Source organism: Dicentrarchus labrax, unplaced genomic scaffold, assembly GCF_905237075.1.
Source record: "Dicentrarchus labrax unplaced genomic scaffold, dlabrax2021, whole genome shotgun sequence".
Lineage (NCBI taxonomy): Eukaryota > Metazoa > Chordata > Actinopteri > Moronidae > Dicentrarchus > Dicentrarchus labrax.
Window position 1 is genome coordinate 20,967,462 of NW_026136715.1, and position 19,406 is coordinate 20,986,867.

Here is a 19,406-nt window from a genome sequence, read left to right on the forward strand (position 1 = left end):
TTTTTCTTTTAAAGTGAAATGTGTCATGGAAACTATAAACTCCTGTCCTACCAGAGAAGGGGACACGGATGGGTCTCTGGGCGTTGTGTTCTGGTGTGGACAGCCTAAAAATAAAACTTTGGGAAACAACAGAATAGGTGGGCGTAAGGATGACTCACAATCACGGGGCAATCCTTGTCACGGCCTTTACTCTACAGTCATAACATAAAAAAAATACACCTCGGACTGAGACAGAGCAGCCAGTCCAACCGGCCCAAAGTCATCACCAAAGATCGTCTTTTGAAAAAGATGAATAGCACACCAGGTAATGCAGCAGCAGTGGACCTGTGGACTGTTTTTTTCTCAGCAAGTACTGTTAAAAAATGTCTCAGTCTAATGTTAAAACTGTCTCACCGCATATTAAGGCACTGCAAACTAAACTGTGGCACCCCCTGTGTCTTGTGAGGTAGTAAACAGGATCAGCCATGTGTTTGCCATTTCCTCATTCACTACATACTGTAATAGCATTCACATGGAAGATATTTGGCAAGAGAGCATCTGATTTATAAACATTTTCAACAACTGGTGGTCATCCGAGGAAGGTTTTTGATCAGATCATTCACCGTACTATATGACTCAGAATCTGAATCGGGTTTAATGCCAAATAGATTTTCATATATAAGGAATTTGCCTTGGTAATAGATGTTAATTTATGGTTAACAGTATTCTCTTAACACTACTTTCAGTTGTTTTTTTTTACTGGGTGTTGTTGCGACCATGTGTCATTATCCTGTCCACAATGTGTTTATCTGACCCATACTGCATGGGAACACACACACAGTGTAGCTGACTCATTTCATGGGTCATCTCCTTTGAAGGATGCAGCCAATAAAGACGTGGAGACTAATGCGACACTCTGACCATAACTGTAAATTTACTCGTACTGGTAGTAATAACATAAAATGCTGGCGCTAGCATAAATAGCCAGCTAACATTACTATTCCAAAAGTTGAAAATACATTCATGTAGTTGAATACCATACAAAATCTGCCTTTTTCACAGCAGCCCTTTTGACATGAAATAGTAGGGTAAACACAGGTGTTAGCAATCATCCTAAATTAAGGTTCAGCTCCATTTAGTGTAGCAGAGCCTTTCCAGTGAGCCAACAATATCAGCTCTGTCTGACCTGAACGCAACAGAACTTTCATTAGTATCATTGGTAAGATCTGTATTTATCCTACTATTTCATGTCAAAATGGATGCTGTGAAAAAGGTCTATTCTGGGACTTCACAGTTACATGGGTAAAGGGCAAAGTTACTGTGCATCAGTAAATAATTGATCAATACTTCCACACTGAGGGTGATCCCAGGCTCTCTCTGAAATTGGCTAGACATTGTTGGGTCTCACAGTGTCACAGGTCAGAGACCGATGAGGTTGAACCCTACATGCAATGAGATCTGAGCACGACGGGAAGTTGAATGTTCATAGAAACAAAAGGGGATAACCCTGTAATCCTTTACAGTGGATTTACTCCAGAGGCTACCTTAAATTATCCTTGGGTGATGGTGGACAATACATTTTGGACAAATTGAAGACCACAAACACACCATTATGTCCTACAAATTGTTGGTGCCTTTGGAATTGGACGTACTTGTCAGTCGCCATGACGTATTGCAGACTTCAAAGGAGACAACCTTGAAAATGGGACTAGGTAAGCTGTGAAAATCAGAAACCAAGAGGGAATTACTACAGCGTGGCTTTGGGAGAATATGGGATTTGTTGTTGTTGACTGTAAACAAAATTACTCTTATTTTATCAGTGAAGTGACAAAGTGTTTACATATAACATAACATGTGTGTGTCTTTTAATGTGGACCGACAGTATCACGTTGTGGCTTTTCAGAATGAAACCAGCTATGAGAAAATCCACTGAGGCTAAACAATTAGCTTGAAAATTAGCTCCCGATACTCTGGTAGCCTGGAAAAGAGGCAGAGTGAGAGGTCTGTCCTCTCTTCCTCCCCGCTGCCTGCCTCGCTCGCGGTCTGTTTTGCGGCAGATGATTGGCTCTCGTGTAACCCGCCCCCCTCCTCTCCTCTCGCTCCCCCCCATTGGACGGCTCCCGTCTTCTCCCTCTCATCCCATTGGACAAGTCGTGCGGGCGATGAGCTCATATTGGTTAAATATAGTTGGGCTCGCGAGGGGCTAAAAATAGGCCGGTATATAAGGCCGGTGGTTGAGCTGTGTTGCGCCTTGTTCGTCTACGGCCGGCAGCCGGAGGAGCAGAGAGAGAGAGAGAGGGAGAGACACACACACACACACACACACACACACACTGAGACACAGAGGGGAAGAACAGAACAGTCTCGTCACCCTCTGCTGCCTCCCTCCAGCTCATTCCTCTACAAGTGTTGCACCAGAGGCAGTGTTTTTTCTTACATGGTGCCCGGCACCAGTTTTGGGTGGAGCAGGCAGTGACGAACTTCCTTCCTTCCTTTTTAACTGTGGTTTTGATCTGAATTTCTCTCTAGAGAGGCCCAGTCATTTCCCCCGAGCAGAGCATTAAAGTGTCTGAGGAAACATGAGTCAAATGTTTTAAAGAAGTGATAATAATATGGTTATCAATTCATAATAATGTGTTTGTGTATAAGCTGTGAATGAACAGTGGGCCCAACAAGTTCCCTCCTATGGTTTAAGTCTCCTGTGATGTGTTAGTGCCGCCATCATGGCTGCACATTGTGTTGCAAAGAGATGTCAATATATAATATACAACATTAGGGTGTATGCTAATGACGTTTTTGACACCATTTAGGGTGTAGCCTGGCCAGAGTGCAGCAACATGGACAACAGCAGTTTAAGCCAGTGTGCTGCTATTCAAGCACTAAAGTCTTCCAAAAAGCAACCTCTCAACACACAGATCAGAGTTCAGAGTGGCCTTAATATCTGAACGTATGTAAAATGCATCTTAGCGTATAGTATTCTGGCTGATGCTCTAGTGTTTTGCAGTCAGGTTAAATTGCTCTCCTCTCATTCGCAGGGAGACATTTTCAGTCAGAGAAGCACAAGCTGACTTCTTGTTTCCTCTCACACCCACCCACTGCGCCTCTTGTAATCCATCATTGGAGGCCCCCTCCTACTATCCATCCTTCCATTTTCCATATTTGTTTATCCCTCCTCCTCCTCCTCCTCCTCCTCCTGCTTCCCTTTCCATACCACAAGTCTCCTACAGTAGCCTATATAAGCCCCCAAAATTTACTCCAGGCACTTCTCTGATGTAATAAGGTGGAAACCAGAGGTATGCAATGAAAAGAATAACAGCAGGAAAGTCAGGAATGTAGGAAATGTAGGTTCAAAGTGGTCCAAACAGCACATTTTTTCAGAAAGAAGCTCACAAACCTCATCCTTGCATCTTTTATCCAGACTACGGCTCAGGGTTTACACTGTATATATTAACACTGAGTTCCAAATGACTTCTTATAGCTGTTTTTTGTTTTTATTTAGTCCAGAATTGAATAGTTTTGAATATGGTTGCACACTAGCAACATGTTTTTGTGTCTATATGCTTTGTCCTCTTTGAAATAACCCTCTGCCATGGTATTTGCCTTGAGGTTTGGTGTTATTCTTACTACAATTAATTGCAATCAAATTGGCTGTTTTACTTCATTTCTATTTTTGTGTCCTAGACATAGACATAGAGAGATTTTTGCCACCACTTGGATCAGTTGCAAAAATGTGAGTCCATGTAACTTTACACCACTCTGGTTAGAAAGCCTTAGATGTTTGCAGCATTTAAGGTCACATATGTATTTCTCTAAATGAAAGGGTTACTGTAAATGTGTAAGCACCATCCTGCTCATGCATTTATCCATGTTTTCTCTGGGTTTCCACTCCCCCGCGCTGCCTTACACAACTCCTGTCCTTCATTGTAGGTTACGGAGCAGCTCCACAATCTGCACACACTCGCAGCTTCTCGATATTAGTCCACAATATCCAGCATCATCCCACACAGGCTGAAACCGCCTCACCTCGGGCATCCCACACACTCCGCTCTCTCTGCAGCACAGGCCTCAGAGTGAGGCTGCTTGCTTGTCTCGGAGTGCTGTTGCTGCTGCTTTCTGCTCTTCAACCAGCAATCCTGTTAATGACCAGTGCTGTACTCATGTTTTAATTCATTGGGATTAATTAATCGTGCAATTACTGAATGACACATCGAATTTCTATTGATTTCTGGTGAGCTACAGTGGTTTAATGCAGTGTTTATTTGTGGTACACTAAAGCACAGAACAGTAGTACAAGTCGACAAGAGTCATAAAGCCCACAAACTGACACAGCAATATCTGGGTACAGTCTGCTAACATTAGCTGCTAGTTAGACCAAGTAAGACTGCAGCAGCAAGTGTAATGAGTGTATTGAATCGTAATAATAGAAATGAATAGTAATGTGTTTTATTGCTTATGAATTCAACTTTTAATTTCCAAGAGTAGAACTGTGTTGCTTGTTTCGAATGTCACAGTCTCGCTTTAAAGATGATTGCTAGTGTGCCTTTGAGTACAGGCTTTTGATGTTCAATGCCCCAGATAGTTACATTTTCTTGTTAAAGCATATCGTAGCTAAGACACTCATTTCATTGTTTGAAAAAAAAAAAAAAAAAAAAAAAAGAGGGCAGCTTTATTCAGTGTTTTCAAGTATGAAATGATTCTGAGTTTAAGGTGTATTACTATTTGAGAAACAGCTAACAGCCAAAAAAGAAAATTTGGCCAGCAGATCCACAGTCACACTGTAAAGCAGCAGTTGTAAAAGAAGCCTGTTGGTGTGGCACTCTGGTATTTAAATCTTACAGACCCGTCCACTCAAAAATATGTGTTCCTTCTGGTTCCTACAGTGTGATCTTCACTGTGCAGAATGATGTATGTGCAGAGTGTGACACTAGAAGGTTGTTTTTACATGCATCTGCTGAAAGGGGAACATTTCTCTGAGCTCATCTGTGTGCAATTTAAGTGTGGTGATGATATAGAAACTTTAAGCCACCAGTGCTCATACACTGAGAATGGACTTCACACGGAAGTAGGAGACATCTTGTGTCCAGCAGGAGTAGAGGCACTCCAGGAGCAGTTGGGTGCCTTGCTCAAGGGCATATCCCACCTTCTGGTTCCACCCCCGATAGTGATACTGGGGTTTGTATGATACTCAGTCATGCTTGTTGGCTCTGGTTCATGATCAGATGAAGCTCTGTGCAAACTCCTCATCCAATCAAAAGGGGCTGCTGTGGGATTTTATTGTTGTAATGATCTGTAGCTCTGCAGTACAAAGATTTAAAACCCACAACAACATGCATCACTGGTAAACAATTATCTACATTAATTGCTACACCTGTCCATCAGAACCCATCATCACCAAGTACGTTGCTGTGAACTCAGCTGTGAACATCAGGAATGAAGATGTGGGATTTGAGGGTGCAGCTTGAATAACAGCAGCTGTCTGAGTGAACCTCCACATTTCAAGAGTGGCTGGTTCACATTTCTAACCCAAATCTCCAGTTTATGCAACTCCTCCCATTATGTACACCTGCTGTGGGCCTCCAAAAGTAAATACATTCTCATACTCCAGCATGTAACATGACTCATATTTGGGTTGATGAAATGTTAAAACATTTTTTTATTTGACGAGTAATAGCTACAGTTTCACAATTGAGAACCACTTTAGACCTACAACAAGGACACATTTTAAGAGTCAACTAGCTGCAATTTGTTTTTCTCACCAGCTTTTCTTAATGGTACACATGATTTGGGAGGGTATATTGAAATCTAACCATTCCATTTGTCTCTTAAATTTAGCTTTCCTTCCTCTCAACTGTTTTCTAAAATCACTTGTCAGTTGATGCTACTCATGTATCAGGTTCAGCCAAATAAATGTTCATTAAAAACTGATAACAGCACTCCATTTATACTTCATGTGTATTGATTGAACTTAAGAGCTCTTCCCCGTCACCCCCCTGAGACCACAATGAATAGGAGCTGTGTGTTATAGAAAGTAATTTATTACACAAACCAAAGCTAGTTTACAAATACAGTTTCCAGTCCTGTGCGTGTGTATAGTCTAGTATGAACAAACCCACATTTCATATTTACAGACTTTGCATACAGCTTGGTTTTCCTGTTCCTTTGTTTACATCAGTTTCAGCATTCAAAATTAGGATTTAAAAATACAATAAAAAGTAGAAATAAAAATGATTTGTACATAATAAGGAGACTTACATTGTTTTTCCTTTTGTCTTTTCAGCCAAGTTTGTGTTTTTAAACAAACAAACAGAAAAAGAGCCAGCAGATGTGGTCCTAGCGATGCTCTAGACAGGCAGCCGAGAGGCCAGCCTTTCTCCTGACTGCCTAACAACAGCATTTGGCAGGGATGATTGACGGGTCGTTACAACCAATTGTAAATCATCAGAAAAATTCAGGTAAAGCACGTAAGAATAAACTAAAGCAACGTCACATAAGCAGTCCCCTAGTCTTCCACCTCCTATTTTAAATACTGATAGACAACATATTTATGACTTTTTTTTTTTTAAAAGCAGGAAATAAAAGTATAAAAACGACAACACAAGACTAGGTTTCTGGAACAGGCTCCTCCCTGTAGGCCAGGAAGAAGAACAGGAGGGTACAACACTGTCAAGAGAGCCTGAATCTGGCAGTAAAACAAACAGAAGAGTCAGGGGAGGCTGGTGGCTGATACACCCCTAATATGACTGGCCACCCTTAAAAAAATAACCCAAAATTAAACATGTCCAACACAGGGCATGTGGTTAATTCTCACTCTGCTAATGATGTAGGTTACCTGCATGTTTCACCCCAAACTCTATCCTGCTGCCCAACCTGACAGTTCTGGCGTTTTCATGCACAGTATTCTGGATTAAAAAAAGGTCATGTCACTGTGTCATGTTTGTCTTTTAAGTTAAACTGTTAAAGCAGATGGCAGGTACCAACAGATAACCAGTAAAGGCAGACATGTATATGGTGGATAATGTGGTATATCCCAGGCACCTTTTTTATTTCCTCAAACATGAACTAGTTCTGGTTATTGTACATTTGACCTTTATACATGCCTACGAAAAAAAAAAAAAATTAATAGTCGTTCATCCCAAATATGGAGATCAGTGGTGTGCATGTAAACGCAATACTCTCCTCTCCTTGTTCTTTGTCCTGGTCTAAAACCAGGGGAAGATGAGCACCAGCAGTCAGCTATGTTGAACAGGAAGGGATGGGAGCTGAGCCATGGCAGAGTTCGCTCACGTTGTACTATGCAGGGCAGGAAGCCACCTCTGTCAACCAGTGGGACCACAATTCACCTGCCACTTCCACTGATTCAGTCCAAAGAAGGCTTTTAAATGTTCAGGTGAGAGCCGATCACTTCCTAAAGTAGACAAACCAACCTCAGTAAAGATGCACCAGCGTGTGGGTAGCTCCGACGCTGAAGGCGTCAAAATGCTGCTCCTCTGGAAGTAAACCGCACACAGCCCTCTACAACACTGCTATGGTAAGATGCCCAATATTTAAAGCAGCGACTGGAACACAGGTGGCGATGAGAGGCCACTTTGAATTACAGATCCGATGATGACGCACATGTACTTTAAAACCAGCACTGAGGGCACAGTTTCTGTCAATTTAAACTGAGCTGCTGTTCATCTGCAAATTATAGAGCGTCCACTGTTAGCTGGCTGAAACAGATCATCTCAGAAAGAGTAGGGCTCAGTGTGTTTGTCACTGAGAGTCTGTAAGCACAGGATTAGCCACAGTGAGAGACTAAATGGCACTGAGCTGGACATGTGAGCATGCAGCTCCACGGCTCTCTGATAATACGACACATACGACCCAAGCACCTGACAGCACGTGACCACTTGTTTAACGCGGTGGATCCGACGACCCTCTCAGGACAAACTTTTCTAACTGCTTTATTCTACAAGCAGATCAACCTCCACCCCGTGTAAAGCACCATTTTGAGGGGCACTTGATACAATACAGTTTTACTGGTGATTTGTCTACTTTTGGGGCTGTTCAAATAACCTGCCCAGGTAACTACAGCATATAACAAGTATGCTTGAATGTGCAGAACTATGAAAACTGCAAGTTGTGCCCTGCTTTGGTGTATACAGTCTCATCACGGTCACACCCAAGTACTGCGCTTCAGTCTTACCATCCCTTCGCCTGTCCAACTCCACTCCTCGCCCTAATTCCAGGTATGAAAACCTGGGGATAAATAGTCCACTGGTGGCCGTTTACAGTGGTACTCATTTACTGTGCTATCTGTTTGCCCTCATCCATCTGTAAAGTCATCCAGGGAGGAAACTTTACCTTTTTTTTTTGTTGTTTTCACACTGAACACAGTCACTGGAACAGCCCATAATTCACCAGCAAATTTATCAGTTTTACCAGTCAGCTAGATTTTTGTTTTTTTAAAGGATCTCCTAATGATCTTTGTCAGTGTAAGTGGCTTGTTGAACAGACAATATGTACCAGCATTTGGCTGGTGGCTGGTGTAAATTTCCCACCTCGATGGTAAACCCACAGGTGAGGAGCCCAATGGTTTACAGTGGTAGTCATTTACTGTGCTCCCTCCTCCCCTATCCATCCATCCACCCACCCGTCCATCAAAGCTTCCCAAATCCAATGTCCCAGGGTAAATTCAGTCCAACAAACAGCCATTTTACAGCGGTAGTCATTTACTGCACTCTTTTCTTCCCCTCCCTCCCTCTCCCATCTAGTAATCCCTCCGTCCCTCCCGAGCCCTAGCCCCGGGTACAGTAACCCAGGGTGAAAACTGTCCAAATATGTCTGCCATTTTACAGCAGTACACATTTATTGCTCTTCTTGCCGCGGCGGGCCTGCAGCGCCGCCCTGGTGGCCATCTCGAACACCTCCCGCACGCCATCCTTGGTCTTTGCAGAACACTCCATGTAACCGAATGCTGCAATGCGACCAGCCATGTCCCGGCCTTCCTCTGACTTCACTGGCTCCTATTGGATGAAGAGAAAACCAATCATTTAATTTATGAACACATTCTCTGTGCCTCTGAATATTTACACATTTAAAAGATTACTACCTAACTAACCGCCTCAGTACTTCTATCATCAATGATACAGTTGAGTGGGGGAAAGGTATTTCTAAAGCTAGACGCATGCCGGAAATGCTAGATGGTAATAAGACAATACAATAAGGGGATATTTTATGCACAAATACATTTTGTAATATGGATAAAATAAACCGTACACCCACATTATTGCACTTAGTTGGCATCATGTTTTAATGCCTCGTGAAAAAGTCTTGTAAAGACTCCACCTTAATAAACCTGTCTAAATGCGATTGGTCACAACATGCCCTCATTCACTCAAAAGAACCCCATCAGCAGAACACCCAAAATGTAATAGATCTCTATCTAATTAAAAGAAGACATGTCTGAATAGTAATTTGAGCCAAGCAAAAGAAGAATTAAGTTACCTGCTTCATCTTGGCCAGTTCTCGGCGTGTGTGCTCATCGTTGCGCAGGTCTTTCTTGTTTCCTACCAGGATGATGGGAACGTTGGGGCAGAAGTGTTTGACCTCTGGGGTCCACTTCTCTGGAATGTTTTCTGTGAAGGAAAAACCAGAGAAGGAAGAAATAGATCAATAATCATTGGCGAAAGAACATTTTAATTTGTGTGCATGTGTATGTGTGTCCAAGGTCATTTTGGTTGTTAGACTAAAATTCAAGCATTACAGTAGAGGTGGTGAATCTTTACTAGATTTAATTTTTTTCCAGCTATGGGACAAAATGTCTTGTAACAGATGGGCCACCACAGCTAAAGAGGAAAAAAAAAAAAGGCGTTATTTGCATATTTTCCAGTGCAATGGACCATGCACATTCTTGCCCTGCGATAGCAGAGTTGTTTATCTTTTTGTGCCTCTCTGTGTATGTATCGCTTTAGGGAAAAACAGGAAACAAATAACTAATTTAATAATCCCAGAAACTCATAGGAAATGATGGTGCTACTCCTTCTTGTTATAATTGAAAAACCACAAAAACTGACAATGGAACCTTTGCATAAAAGCTATGCGAGGGTGCAGAAGTTAACCTCATCTTTAAATTAATCATCACACAATGCCACCATTTTGATTAGACTAACATTTACAAAGAATTTTAATTTAAAATGTGAGTGACTGCAAAGACAAGAAAAAGACAAGAAAAAAAACACAAAGAGCCTCAATATCTTCACTGAGCACCAAGTGTTAAATAAAATTTTACGTATTAAATAAAATGTTTAAATACGTGGTCAGCAAAAACACCCGTAGAACAGAAATGTAATGTCACAAGAATGGTCATGTGAGACAATTCTGAATGGCCAGCTTTAGTACAATTAGCCTTTGTTTTATTACAATTATGACTTCCTCTCTTTTAATCCTATTAAATTTATGTCTGGCATTTTAATCATCTGCAGCTTTTATCACCTTATTTTACACAAAGCAGTCTACATATGATCAGGGAAGTGCTGTTCATAAACATGATGACAGAAAAGGCATGGCTTGTTGTTGAACAGCATGGCTGCCTGCCATTGCATGACAAATGATTTGTCTCAATGTGTGTTGGTGTGTATTTGCAAATGTAAGCACTTCCTCTACAAGTGGTATTAAGAGTCACAACAGGATAAACACGCAGACCCCAGAAATAACTTGATCAGAAAATGGAAAAACAGGGGCAGGACGGAGACGTGGTATTTTAGGTCATGAATGTGTGTAGGTGTTGGTTTGTGTGGTTGTGGTTTGTACTCACCCAAGCTGTCAGGGCTGTCTATGGAGAAGCACATGAGGATGACGTCAGTGTCTGGATAGGAGAGAGGTCTCAGCCTGTCGTAGTCCTCCTGACCCGCAGTGTCCCAGAGAGCCAGCTCCACCTGATGCAAACGGATGCGTTGTAGGCAGAGGGGGCAGGGAGATGGAGAAAGGGGGAACAAGAAAAAAGGAGGGAGAGAAGTTAATACACCATCTCCATTCTGATCAGCACAACTTTTACATTGAAGCCCACAAATAAATTACATAATAAACAGGGACTGCAGCAGACCTCATCCTGATTCCACTAATAAATCAATTTCTGATTTTATTCATTATGATAATTTCTGACTATAAAAAAGGTGGAAGGCAGAGAATTAAACATTATACATTTTAGGGGGAGTATCTCTGTAATGCTGATTAAGTTTTTGGCAACCTTAAAGTGGCCTATTTTATCACTTAGATATAGGATTTTTTTAATAGTTTGAATTTAAAATTTAGTTTCCATGAAGATATGGTTCGAGTTAGATTTTTGGGCTTGAAATTGACATATATGATTATGATATTGATTATTTTCAATTTAACAGGTTCAACATTCATACATACAATAGCTGCTATACATCAGGCAGTTTGGGCCAGTATTCTGACAGTTTCACTAGTGAAGATCTCATTTTTAAATTCGTTCAATAAATACAGAGCTGTGTCAGTGCATAGGTGACAACTGTATTACTGTCTGACAATTAGCTTCAAAAATTAATTCTAGTGTTTAGTATTTCAGGGATTTGTCTGACTGTGAAACTGACATGTGTGGCCTTTTTTTCTAGTGTCAAATTAGCAACATGTTCATCTTTAATAAATTCTCTGGCAAAAGGCACTTAAACCTTGACAGTACAAAATGTGACAGTGACACATATATTCGTCTCTGAGCAGACTGCAAAGCTAAATAGGGAAAGTAAACCAGATCAAGACATTTAGAAAGTAGCCGAGTCCTCCCTCGGCAGCACAGAGGGCTAGAAATCAACCAGCCAATAAAGACTCAACATCCCAGAATCCCATTAACCCAGAATGAGGTCGTGAGGGTTTATGACTGATGAGTTGGGCTGGATGCTGCAGGTAGCCCGAGTGACCCACATGCAGTACATCATGAACCTAGTCACACGGAGTCTAACGGCAGAAGACAATCTATCCTTCTGATTTCTGAATTAAATTATGAAAGACAATGCTAACCCTACCTTGTGCCGATTCTTTTAGGGGTATAAATGGTTTATCTGAATCTAGTATGAACACCATCATCAATCTGTATCCACATAGAATGTGTACGCATTGCTATAAAATCCAATTTAGAACTAGAGCCCTGGTTAGCCTGAGTTAGCACAGCAACTGACGGTATTTTAGATAAAACACAGTCTCTCACACACCTAAAACATCTAGAAATATTTTGACTATTAACTTGAAGGACTGTGACTACGCTCAAACAAAAGGAATCTGTAGAAAAAGACCAGACTAAGCAGGTGACTGCTGCAATGTGAGGCAAGATGTGAAAATGGAACAGCACAGTTTTATCAGCACTTGCTCACTTGGCCCTGAAGGTAGAATTAAAGCGTTGAGCATGATTAAGCACCCAGGGAACAAAATTAGCCCTGATACCAGCACAAAACCCATTGCTGAGACTAAGGCAGGGTTGTGTTGTGATAGTTAGTAAACCCAAGTAGATTACCTAATAGTGTCAGAATAAGGTGCAAATTCTGTGTCTGGATTTCTGTTTATTTAAAATATTCAGCTTAAGAGTCATTAAATGTTCACCAAGCAAAACAGTCACATAACAAGGTTGTACAAGAGCCTTGAATGGGATTCAGGTTGGGATCAATCCATCTACCCAGAGGCACCACTCTCGACATTAAATGCAAAATCACCGCAATCGTCTCACCTGTTTGCCGTCAACCTCAATGTCAGCAACATAGTTCTCGAACACGGTGGGGACGTAGACCTCGGGGAACTGGTCCTTGCTGAAGACAATCAAAAGACAGGTCTTCCCACAAGCACCATCCCCCACTATCACCAGCTTCTTACGGATGGCTGCCATCCCTGAAGGAAGACACAGAGGAGGAGGTAGGAGTTTATGATCAAAGAGACACAGGAAAAGCATGACATGAAGAGCAACTATTACAGCAGAAGATTTGACTATCAAAAGCCATCCATGTTTGTAATCATTGGGGGAAATGCACAAGAAACTATGTGTACAAATAACATTTGTGTATGCAAGGACGTGTCCAACTATAAACAATAAGAGAAGAGAAATAATGAGAATGTGACACATTTCTGGCATGAAAGCATGAGTATGAGCTGAGTGTTGTTGCATTGTGCAGGTGCATCATGCAACACTATACTTGACACATCTAACCACAAAGCTGGAAAGAAGCAGTTCACAAAGCTCTCAGGGGGCTGTGAGATGATTAATGGAATCTGAAAAAAAATGCCCAAGACAGAAATGTAATGGGTCTTCATATGTGAAAAATGCCTTTTCTGTAAAATGAGGAAGCCCTGTGAACCTTGAGGGCTATGTAATAATTGAAGGGCTCAAAAAGCTGAGGACAGCATGTGTAAATGAAAACCTGAAATCACAGAAACATCCTGCAATCCGGCAGCTGGACCCATATTAAGTTGAAGACTGCTCCCCTTTGTTATAATTATCAAGTATAACAGCAGCATCAGAATAACTGTGGGTAGAGTACTATGGGTGCAGTGTTAAGAGTCTGACAGCGACCCCCTAATTTATATGAAGTCCTTGCACTGCAGGTTCCTGTCCTGCCCTTATACAACAACATACAGGTGTCAACACAAAAAGGTCATTACGGCAGAGTGCAACAAGACGCGAGCTACCAGGAAGCAGAATTTAGCCGAAGTTCCAGTAATTCATGACAGTAAGAGACCCAATAGACGTGTTAGTATGGGTGTGAGAGAACAAGCTTGCCCAACTGAGTATGGGGAAGTTAGGGCAAATGAGTCTCATGAAGTCTTGTGTCACTGGCCAAGAGCAGCTTGGATCACTCCATATTGGGAAATGACAGTCTACAAAAAGTGACAAACACAGGAACTCGTGTAAATGCTGTGAACTTTCGATTGAACTGGACCCACAAGCTTTGGAATTATTCAGTTCTCGCCGGTGTATAAACTATTGAAAATAACCAGAATTACGGTCACATTGTACCAAAATGAGTGTGAAACAAAACACAAAAACAGGAAAACAGCAATTTCCCTTCATACATGAACAGGAACTGTGACCAAACGACTCTATTTGCCGGGTACGGAAACAGAGAATCACTTTATTCACCAAGTACACATCAAACGCACCTCATTTGTCATGGTGGCAGTGCCGCAGAGACATAACTTCACACTAACACAGTACATGTACTGTGTACTTACTAACTGCACAAGGACAACAGGTCCTCACATAGAGAAGGTAATAAATCACTGACAGGTTATGTCCTCCTTGATCTGAGAAGGTGCTGCACTGTGCTGTGTCAATCACGTTTTTCTACCCTGCCATCTCCATCACAGTGAGTCGGCTGGAGAGCAAACTTCTCTTTGGATCAATCCGCTGATCTGCAGCATTTCTGGGGCTGTAACATGGAACTACCACAGATCGGGTTGAGGTCCAACTCCCTGTATTACTTTTGGGGGTCTGCTTACCTGAACTATGAAATAACTAGATTGTTGGCATATTACTGCAATTATTCCCTCTAATCTTGCATAGGCCTTGCATAAGAAGATAGTCTCTGGCCCCAATAAAGTCTCCCTCACTTCCCCTTGAGATTTGTGTCGTTTTATTTTTTTGCCCATATAGCAGTTTTTATACGACTGGCATTTTCAGCTGCCATAAACTGTGTGCTGCCTATATTTTCTTCAGCTTCTGGTTGAGTACTCAGTCCCTTTCTGGTTAAAAGCCAGCCTCTTTCTAAACCACAGCACATTTGGACATATTTCCCTGGTAACATGTGTGCCTGAAATGTATGAAAAGTACTGTGAGGTGCTGCAAACATCCTATATATGGTAGATGAATACTCTAAGTAGGACAACGGTGTCAGAAAGATTAGACCATTCCCTCCATGACTTGAGGAAAAAGGAAAAAACAAAAATGGGGGCAGCTGTAGCCTAGAGGTGGGTGTATGGTCAATGTTTGAAATGGTTGACCAGCGGCTGTAATGGGTAAATAACAACTTGCCCTCCTTTCAACAAACGATGCCTATAAGCAAGTTATTAAAAGCCACTAGTTGTTTAGAGCTGCTTAACAACCAACGGGAGTCTTAAGGCCAATAATAATACAAAGCTTGGTTTCATTGTCAGTATCAGAATAAACATTTCCAAGTCAGTATGCAAACCCCTTTCTTGCTATAAAAAGATGCAGGAAAACACTTAAAAGGGGCATAATTGAGACAAAAACAGGCACAATGTGCTTAAAAAAGGCAACACAACAGGAAAATCTCCATTAGCAGTGGAGACTGTTGTGTCTGAACCCTGAACTGCATGAACTCTTGTTTCACAGGAACAGGGCAACATAAAGGGTTTAAATAGACTCTCAGACAAGTCTTTGTAAAAGCAATCAAAAGCGTGCACTGTCCCAAAGTCAACCTTTACTTATTTGGGCCTGATCGCCCAGTCCTATACCTGGCCAACACATGCTGAATATGTAAATTACTTGTTTGTCATATTCAAACGATACAAGAACAGGAGGTGCAAAAAGCTGGCTTCAGCTAGTTTTTGATGCATGGGATAAAAACACCTGGGTGACAGTGATAAGTTTGAAAACAGACTACTCTTCTTCTAAAATCCAGATATTTTCCAGTGAAAGCTCACTCAAAACTGGAGCTGCACCTACATGGCACCAACAAACAGAACATTACATTACCATAAACTACACACACATCATCATGGACTGTTTCATTGGAAGTGGTAATGTGTAAAGTGATGGATGTGATGTAACACCAACTACAGCCTATGGAAAACCACATTGTTGCTAATGATCAAACATTCACAACAACAGATGTACTCCCCCGATCAATGATAATCCTGGTAGATAATAAGGACCAGGCTACATGTGCAAATCTCCACCCCACCTGCATGTTAGCCAAGAGACCATAAGACAAAACTAAGACAGAAAAACAACGGATAAGGAGAGAGACGGGGATAACCCCAACAGGATCAAATTAACAGAGGATAGAAACAAGGGGCACTCCTGCGATAAAACCTGACAATGAAAACAAAAGGATGATGGCTGGCAGCAGGGGTAGGCCTTGTGTCAATTTTGTCATTCATGTCATCAACTGACTTTCCCAGCAGGAAAGTTTTATTCATGCTCGACATACACACAAAACACACAGAGCCAGCACGATGCTCTTAATTTGACGAAGCAGCTCCTCCAACTCTCCGTCGTTACTTAACTCAATAAGCAACACATATTTTTTTAAACAAAGACAATGTTTGATGGGTCTTGTCTTTCAATCTAGTCTCTGCTTTTGGGATGGTTAAATATCTTGTAAACTGTCATCACATCAAACTCAAACAGCCAGTATTTTTGACAGCAGGCCTGCCAGTCAACCCCTTTTTTATGTGTCCACACAACCACACACAAAACTATTCTGTGGCGTTTTCACTGATCAATTGATATGTGTTAAGTGATACTATTCATTCAGCATCGTTTCCTTGTATGACACAGCTTTAAATGCATTATTAAAATAGTTACTGTGTGCTTGATGATTCATCAGCCTGTCCTTTAGAAAACCCCACACAGGCAACAGTTGCACCTAAAAGTCTGTGTGAGATTATGCCAGGAAATACCCAACGCAGTCTTCAGTGTGGAAAATTAGCCCCGGCTTAATGATGGTTGACTGACTGCCGGCTGATGAATATTTCAGTTTCTGACAGAAACTTGGCAGGTGCTTTTCTTTTCACACCTGACATGCATCTTTGTGGGTGGTGAAATTTTAAATTAAACCCATTACTGTGAAAGGCAAAGAAAATAATTATTTTTACCACACGCATTATGGAAAAAATAAAACACTACGGAAAATATCTCTCTTGAGAAAACTGGTTGGCTGTTGGCTTAATGTAACACTAACGTACATGTTGAAGATGACAGCTACACATGTGTGCTCACAGACATGTCTGGGAGCTTGAATTTCAAAGTTGATCAGATTAATCATATTGCTAACTGAAGCAGTCGGTCCACCTTAGAACAAATTGCTACCAGGATCAATTCAAACCATGGCTGTAATCATCAATGCCAAATGTGACACCTCAGTAAACAGATCCTGTTAATAAGCACAGCCATTTGTGTTTTAAGACCAATACTTATAATCAAAAGGAAAGATTTAAATGAGTTAAATAAGTGGACCACTGAGACTATGATGCACAACTGCTTTTATGGCCAAATTGATCAATTGGCCATTTAATGAAATTGGATATCACTCAATCACAGTCATCTTCCTCCATTAAAGTGGAGGACAGGACATGATTTTAGTTAACAGCTTCAAGGATGACAGTATATAAACCACATTCAATTCTGACTCACCCGCTCCCCTGTCTTGGGTGCTGCAAAATGAGCTATGGTATCTAGAGGACTATATGCTTCTACAGAGGCTTTTCCACATCGCCAAGAACAACAAAATAATCACACCGCAAATCAAAAAATATATAATTTGAAATAATAAGCTAATCTTTTTAAGTCTGCTTGCAAAATGTCCATATCGAGAGCCAGGTGTGGATGTCACATATTGACAATGAGCTTAGATTGAGATTAGATATTAAGAATTGGATTTTACTTATCCTATTTCTTGTCTTTCCCTTTGTTATACAGTTCCTAATGTTACCACAGGTGAAATAAACAAGAAATACATCTGCCAGATTGACAATTAAGAACACTAGCCTACTGCCATTTTCCTCCCCAAGACGGTCACTTGGCTCTAGCTTTGATTTACTTTAGAATAAAAATACCAACTCACACCCAGAATATTGTCACATACACAAAATATGATGATAGATCACACTAACAGTAGCCTATCACCCAACCCTAGGTAGTCCAATATACACATAAGACTGGTTAGAAAATGGACTCTTACAACTAGCCACCGCAGCCAATGCACAGAAAAAGTTGTGTGTTCTGCCTGTGAAAGCTCCCAGTGTTTAGTCAAACATTGTTTTTAAACCAGCTTGCCACTGGGTGGGTCACCAGAAAGATGGCGTCATCACAGAGGCAACAGATGGCTAGTGTGTCCGCAGTGGAAGAATGGGTGGGTGGCCCCGATCCAAACTAAACACCAAGCGAGACCCACACATTTCATACATCATATAAGACTTCTCACAGGCGAAAATGATACCTGACTAAACCTCATGTTACACAGCCATTCAACTTCCAATCTCCTACATGTGGAGACTGGGTGCTCTATGATCTTCTGCAAAAAGAGATAAAACGGTGATAATTTGATGATGCAATAACGTACACTGGTTGGATTATTTGTTCCTCACAGTTTCTGGGATGTTACCTGAAAATAAACATTTCATATATAACTACCATTACCAGCTGCATAAGAGGAGACGTTGAGCCGTAGGGAAGCCGCCTGGTCAGCCGAGGCAAGTCAAGAAAAAAAGCCTCATTGTTTGGCTACGGCTGGATCGCCAATCTAGGCCAGTCTTTAGGCTCCAGTTTATAAGCACCACTTAAGTTTTCGCAGTTTACCAACAGCCCTCGACAAAGTCTGGCCATGGTGTTTTGGTCACGGGACTTTCGTACACTTAAAATACAGCAGTTTTGTCCTCGCCACAACTGTGCGGCAACTGCGGAAGCGGCGCTGAAATTGAGGTCGGTTAGGGGAAAAGCTAATTCAGCTACCGTCAGCTAACCTCGCTAGCTTTTAGCTTTGATACCGCGGCCTCTCAAAGCTCCCGGACAACTTTTAAAATAATCCTGTCCGCTTTTAAACTCAACAATACGAAAGACGAAGCTCTTCACAGCGACCTGGTATTCCAGAAAGTAGTTTACCTGCAGTTTATGTGGCTAGCAGTCGGATATTTCAGTGTTTCCCGGAGCAGAGTTGCTTCGCCGACCAGTCGAGTCTCTCGCTGCTTCCTCCCGTCTCGATCTGATACAATGAATCACTTCACGGGCGCGCGCCGCCCGGGTTTGTAGTTTGTAGCTGGGGGGAGGGGTGACGGGCACGAGCATGAGAGCCACACCTGCGCGGGCACGAGGTGTGTGAGTTTCAGGCTCGTGGACTGTATGGACATCTGTAACGTCAGTACAATTACGTCTCTGGTCGAGCTATAAACACTATTATATTTTCAGATGTGACATTTTCATCACCGTCAGAGGGTTCACGTGTGTTTAGTTGTAACTGTAGCTGGTTCTATTTTAATCTACCAATATATCGCTTTGTATTACTGGGTTTATTATTACATCTATCTATCTATCTATAACACTCACTGTAGAGTATATTACCTAACTGGTGTTTTTAAACCATTACTAATTTAATCTTCTGGCTAAACCAGTGTTCATTTAATGGTCCAGTATAAATTATATGCTGGGGATATGTCCCCACTGTGATATAGATTGCTTTGAGCCAAGTGAATTATTCCCGTAATCA

The 19,406-nt window shown here is 41.6% G+C and overlaps 1 protein-coding gene and 1 long non-coding RNA gene across 2 annotated transcripts; one reads left to right on the forward strand and one right to left on the reverse strand.

Annotated features, from left to right (window-relative positions):
* The first annotated feature begins 1,434 nt into the window (after positions 1–1,434).
* LOC127377149 (uncharacterized) lies at positions 1,435–6,544 on the forward strand. The gene is made up of 2 exons (XR_007887638.1): positions 1,435–1,691; positions 3,907–6,544. It is a non-coding gene; the product is annotated as an uncharacterized LOC127377149 (long non-coding RNA).
* rhoab (ras homolog gene family, member Ab) lies at positions 5,997–18,939 on the reverse strand. The gene is made up of 5 exons (XM_051424803.1): positions 18,806–18,939; positions 12,698–12,855; positions 10,775–10,895; positions 9,466–9,596; positions 5,997–8,984 (listed from the first exon to the last, which is right to left on the reverse strand). Exons 2-5 carry the CDS (start codon positions 12,851–12,853, stop codon positions 8,811–8,813), a joined length of 582 nt encoding a protein of 193 aa, XP_051280763.1. The 5' UTR covers positions 12,854–12,855; positions 18,806–18,939; the 3' UTR covers positions 5,997–8,810.
* Positions 18,940–19,406: the final 467 nt, after the last annotated feature.